The 6321-nt window shown below is 40.4% G+C and overlaps 1 protein-coding gene across 1 annotated transcript; it reads left to right on the forward strand.

Annotated features, from left to right (window-relative positions):
* Positions 1–724: 724 nt before the first annotated feature.
* UQCRFS1 (ubiquinol-cytochrome c reductase, Rieske iron-sulfur polypeptide 1) lies at positions 725–4557 on the forward strand. The gene is made up of 2 exons (XM_081963680.1): positions 725–1009; positions 3821–4557. Exons 1-2 carry the CDS (start codon positions 796–798, stop codon positions 4429–4431), a joined length of 825 nt encoding a protein of 274 aa, XP_081819806.1. The 5' UTR covers positions 725–795; the 3' UTR covers positions 4432–4557.
* The last annotated feature ends 1764 nt before the right edge of the window (positions 4558–6321 follow it).

Below are 6321 nucleotides of genomic sequence, written 5' to 3' on the forward strand. Positions count from 1 at the left end.
TTGCACGGCTTGTGAAATGTAGAATTTGGAAATGTTGGGAAACCTCTAGCACAAAAGTCCCTGTCTCCTGGATGACCATGTCATACATGCCTATGGAGATATACTCTTAACCGCCATGAATAAAATATCTTTCGCTTAGCAGGCTTGCATCTCCTAACTTTCGACACATATGCATAAAACGGGCTGCAGCATACAGTATCATAAAGACAATTAAAATAAAACTGATCGTCTATAGCGATTAACCATCAAACATATAGTAGATCTTCTCGTGTGCAAGAGGAAAACATACACAAAATATAAATTAAATATTTATGCAAAATATCAACGTTACCAGCATTTGCTACCAAACTTTGATTTCTTAACATTTATTCCTTTTGCATTGCTGTTATCAATATGTCATTGTTTTAAATTATTGATGAGACTTCTTGTAAAAGCCATTTACCTATTTCAGGCAAGATTTCATATTATCTCGTAATTACCTACGTAAAAAATGTCTAACCAAAATTAGGAACCAAAACTATTTTTAAAAGGTAGCTTTATTCCCAGTTCAGTAGCTAAAGCGAGGCAATTAGCGGCAAGTCCCGCGCGCAGGCGCACTTCCCATGCCGCCCGAAAGTGATGTTAGCTCCTCCCCCTCGGTTCCTCCCCGATCCCGCCCTAATCTCGTCGCTCCAAAGTGGGCGTGGCTTCTCCGCCGGCGTGCGCCCTGCGTCACCGCTCGGCGTGCGTCGCTTGCGTCCGGCGGTCGCGGAAGGTGACCGCCGTGAGGAAGAGAAGTTGAACGCCGCGTCCGCCATGTTGTCGCTGTCCGCCCGTTGCGGCCCGTTGGCGCCTTACCTGGCGGCGGCCGCGCACATCGTGCCGGCTCCGCGGAAGTCTCTGGTGATGGAGGTCCCGCCGGGCCCCACGAAGATCCTGTCCTTGGATCCGAGGCGGCCTCTGCTGTGCCGGGAGTCGCTGTTGGGCCAGGCGAGCCGGGGAGGCCTGGTCGTCACCGCTTCCCTCAACGGTGCGGGAGGGCAGGGAAGGGTCGGCGGCGGGTGGGGGTGGGGTCGCTGGCGCCGCACCCCCATGGGGGTCTCTCAAACACGGCAGGAGGGCGACTGTCAGGAACAACGGACCGCTGGGGATGCTGGGAGTTGTAATCCCAGGGTGTCATAGTCTCCTTTCTCTTTCCTTTCTTCCTTCTCTTTTTTCCTTCTTTCCCTTCTCTTTTTCTTTCTTTCCTTTCTTCCTTCTCTTTCTTCCTTCCTTTCTCTTTTTCTTTCTTTCTTCTCTTTTTTCCTTCCTCCTTTCTTCCTTCTCTTTTTCCTTCCTTCCTCTTTCTTTTTTCTTCCTTCCTCTTTTTTCCTTCCTTCCTTCCTTCCTTCCTTCCTTCCTTCCTTCCTTCCTTCCTTCCTTCCTTCCTTCCTTCCTTTCTCTTTAAAATGCACCCAAAAGAACCATTTCTTAAAAAAAAAATCCAGTGACGATTTCTGCTTCAACAACCCTTTGGGAAGTGTTTTGAAAAGGCTGGTTTCTGGTCGTAAACATTTATTATTTAATAAATTTATATGCTGCCCATCTCACTATTGGAGTAAATATTCCTTGGTCCTTAAAAGTTAGTACTGTGCCTTTTTTTAACAATGTTCTCAATTCTGCCCCATCCACAGTTAGAGTCTGGATTTGCCATAAAAGAAGGAATTCTTTGTTATAAAATTGCTTTTCCTTACATGTTTTATTCTTCTTGGTCTTAGCCATTGTAAGAGTTGTCAACATTTTCCCTCTCTAAGTGGAAATTATGCTTAACTATTACCGGTAGAACTTTTTTGTTAAAACGTCTCCTATGCTATTGTTGTCTGTCTTTTGGTGTAGAGGAAAAGATGAGACTAAGTTATAGAATCATAGATAACACTTCAGTTCATAAACTGGATGGATACTAAGGTATAAAACCGTTTTGACGTCATGTTGCAATTGCGCAAATTTGGTACTTCTAATATTCCCAGCGTATGAATAAATATAAGTTAGGGTGAAATGTAAATATGCTTTAGTGATATTTCAAAGGCATCAATCATAGTTTGGGCAAGATGGGTCTCTTCTCATCTCCCAGAGCTGCAAGACGGCTATAGCCATCTCCTCACAAGGAGCAGTTGTGTAGTGCACTTTTGGATGGTCCTTTCCTCATCTGGCATTACCAAAGAGCCATTCTACTTACAACTAGTTGTTCATTCTGCTGTGGCCATTGGTTCAGTCTGCCATTTCTTCCCCAATTTATTTTGGAAATGTGCTTCTAATTCACTACTTTTCCAGCATTTATTTCCAAAATGTTTTAAGAAAATTGCAGGATTGATTCAAAGGACCATAACAGTAACATTAATGTTGCAATTCTACAATTGCTGTTTGGTTCTACTTGTAAGCAAAAATGTTTCTTTAATAATAAACATTGCTTCATAAAGTTAATGATGGAATAAGTATAATAATAGTCAAGCTACATAAGTTGTACTCAGGTGTATATGTGAGGTATATAAATGGGGAGGCACAATATATACCTGTTTTTCTGCATACAAAACAGTTCAAAGACTTTTTAGTGTTTTCACATTTTAAACAATAACATTGAACTATGAGTATCAACTGTTTACACTTAAAAACATTTTCAGTACAGCTCTAGATTTGTCAAATTCATTAAGAAGCATTTTACTGATTTTGATATTTGTCTAATCAGATATTTTAGGTCCACTATTTAACGGTGTTGGAGAAACTTGAGATATTTTGTTTTTATGGAAATTAAGTTGACAAACTCTATCAAACATTTTAAAGCAATGCTTCGTCCATTTGGCTCATAAAGCTTTCTAGTGTAAAATTTGTAGAAAATGAAACATTTCCCCAGAAGTACTAAACCTAATAATACTCTAATGTCCATAAGTTTCAGAGAAGCTATAGATGGCAGTGGATATGCAACTTGCTTCTCCATTTCAATATAAATTTGAAAAACATTTGTTTAGCTAGGTTTTACAATAGGTCATAAGTATCCATAGACTCTTCCATAAAATGTACACAAGTGGTACGACAAAGTAAGTTCTTCCACTTTGAAATGCATTCCAACTTTGGTTAAATTTCATATAAACTATTTTAAGAACATAATGCATCTATTTTGTGGCCCCCTGTATTGACTTCTCATTGCCTTCCAGGTGTAGTTTAAAGTGCTGATTTTAGCTTATAAATCGTTTTATAGCATCCAACCTTTTGTCTTGCCTGGGCCATATTGAGTAAAAAGGAATTGTCTTCAGCTGCATATAAAATATATAGTTAATGTATATAAATCACATAATAATGTTAAAAGTTTACAGTCTTGTGGGGGCCGTGTTACAGCCCATAAATGGGACATGCCTGCTTTATGGCTTGTAATTGTGGCCGGATATGACTTAAATTAATAAATAGCTGTAGTTATATACAGAATCTACAACAATGGGACTGACGGATCACTTTCAAATATTACGGATTTCTTCAGAAAAAACACAATAGTCTTAGAAGTTTCTGGCTCTCATTGATATGTGAAGTAGATGTGAAATACATGTCATTTGATAGGCTTCCCAGAGGGAATAATGCATTTTATATGCAATTGCAAATAGAAAGGAAGGAATCCTGGCAACAATTCAAACCTCCATGGGCCAATTCAGTTTTTGTATAAAATGTATATTTTGGGGCGGAGGGGGGTTACGTTTTTATGTTGGGGTATTAGAGCAGGTTTTCTTCAAAGTTACTATTTTTTAATACAATGTCTGTAATGCAACACATTCTATTAAAAGAACAGCCCCATAATTATGCTTTCTCTTTCTTGCAGCTCCTGCCAGCGTTCGTTACGTCCATAATGACATGCCTGTGCCAGACTTCTCTTACTACCGTCGCGACAGTTTACAAGACAGCACAAAATCCTCCCAAGATAGCAGCGCAGAGAGAAAAACCTTCACCTACTTTTTCAACGGGGCAACCTATTTGCTCTCTGCATACTTCGCCAAGAAAGCTGTCGTTATGTTCGTCTCCAGCATGAATCCTGCTGCTGATGTATTGGCGCTGGCTAAGATTGAGATCAAGCTGTCCGATATTCCAGAAGGCAGGAATATGGTTTTCCAGTGGAGGGGAAAACCCTTGTTTGTGCGTCACAGAAGCCAGGCAGAGATTGATCAAGTAGCTAAAGTACCTTTGAGTGAACTAAGAGACCCAGAGCATGATGTGGATAGGGTGAAGAAACCGGAGTGGTTGGTAGTGCTAGGCATATGCACCCATCTTGGCTGTGTACCAATTTCAGATGCTGGGGATTTTGGTGGTTATTACTGCCCCTGCCATGGGTCCCATTATGATGCATCTGGCAGAATACGTAAAGGCCCAGCTCCACTCAATCTGGAGGTCCCACCGCATGAATTCCCTAGTGAAGATATGCTTATCGTCGGTTAAATATCCTGATTCTCGTGTACACGTTGAGGAAAGAATTGAGTCATACGATATTGAAAAACATTACAGTTGAATTGTGGGATTGTTTCGTCAGCTTTAATAAGGCATTAAACTGATGTCCTCTAATCAGATGTACACTGTCTATACTTATTGAATCAGTCTATTTTTTTTTTCTTCTAAACAAAAAGTGGTGTTTTAATGACAGACAGTTAAAAGGCTTGGATGCAACAGTGGGATGTTCGGAGCGATTTCAGCTCCCTTAACCCCTTACTATATTCAGAACTGATTTTTAGACGAGTTTTTAATCTACTTTCATTTTAAAATTTAGGTACAGAAATATAGTCTGAAGCATTGATTTATGAAGAACTTAAGAAGACTGTTCGTGCCCAATGGCATGAGAAACTACAAATATGTGGAAGATTTGCCATCTTGCTTTTAAGTTCACACAAAACAGGAGGGTTCCATTTTTCAGGTTGCAAAGGCATGAAAAAGAGCCAGTTTGGTGTGATGGTTAAGTCATTAGGCTAGAAGCCAGAAGGTTGTGAGTTCCAGTCCTGCCTTAGGCACAAAGCCAGCTGGTGACTTTGGCCAAGTTATTATCAGCTGTAGGAAGAAAGCAAGGCCAGGCCACTTCTGAAAATCTTGCTAAGAAAACTACCTGGACAAGTAGGAATCAACACTTATTTAGACGCTGATGTTTGGACGCTTATAAGCACACCATCAAAAAGTGATTGCATTTTTCCCCCCAACTGCGTTATCCTTCAATTTGTTTTAATTTGAGTCCTTCTCAGGACATAACAATTACTAAATGAGAGAGAGTATCGTCAACAGAATTTGGGAAATAATTAAAGTCTGGTTAGACACTATGGTTATCAATTTGCAAAGTATTGCTTTTTACCAGTTAGAAATATTAAACTCTTCTCTCAAAACGATTTCTGCCTCTTCCCATAAAATAAAATCATCACAGCAGGGATAAGAAGGGCAAAGGAACTAAACACATCAATCGAAGTTCAAAACTTAACTTTGTTCTGGCTTAGTAAGAAGCTTATATTATAGGCAACTTTCATAAACTAATCTCTGCAATCAGTTATGTGATGACATTTAACAACCTATTTTTAAAAAATATACATTTAAACTGGTGAAACTATAATAAAAACATGGCTCTCATCCTTTGGGATAGTCCAGATGGGAGGCCATTTATTTTCCAGAGAACTAGGGAAGATCCTACTGAGAAGCATTCTCCATGCCCAGTTCACCTTTTGACTCAAAAATTATGTATTAGACCAGCATCTAGGCTGTTTCTTTTCCGTTTCTCAAGATTAGTGTCACCATTAAAATGGGAGAATGCCTTCGGAAACTTAAAATATCATCTTTGGTTCCATGCATCCCTGGGATCTCCAGGTCTGATGTCAAAACTGGGTTTTAAGGATCTAGAAGATCAGTAGGTTGGGACCAATCCCACCTTGAGTGGAATGGTACTCTAAAGAGCACAGGTGGGTTGTGGGGCCTGTTAGATGAAGCAGCTTAGCAGATGGCCAACATCTGCTAGAACTGATAGGAACGGTAGATGTAACCAAGGAGAGGCAGTCTCAAATAACCCCGCCTCCTGCCACCTCCAGTTTGGCCTCGTGCTCATTCAAAACCAACTGGAACCAACCTCAGAGGAAGGAAATAGAGCAGGCACAATACAGAAGTACCTACTTCTAGCCTCCAAGGCTAGTCCAGAAGGATACCGTAGTCAATGGTATCAAAGGTTGCCGAGAGGTCAAGTAGAGAAAAGATAAAACACCGTTCTAATCCTGTCCCCACCGCAGGTCATCCAAACTCATGACAATTTTTTTTCTTCTGTTGATACCTGTTGTTCTGACAGAAAAGGGTCCAGATAATCTCCAT

This window comes from Natrix helvetica (assembly GCF_964273705.1).
Source record: "Natrix helvetica genome assembly, chromosome: 10".
Classification (NCBI taxonomy): Eukaryota; Metazoa; Chordata; class Lepidosauria; order Squamata; family Natricidae; genus Natrix; species Natrix helvetica.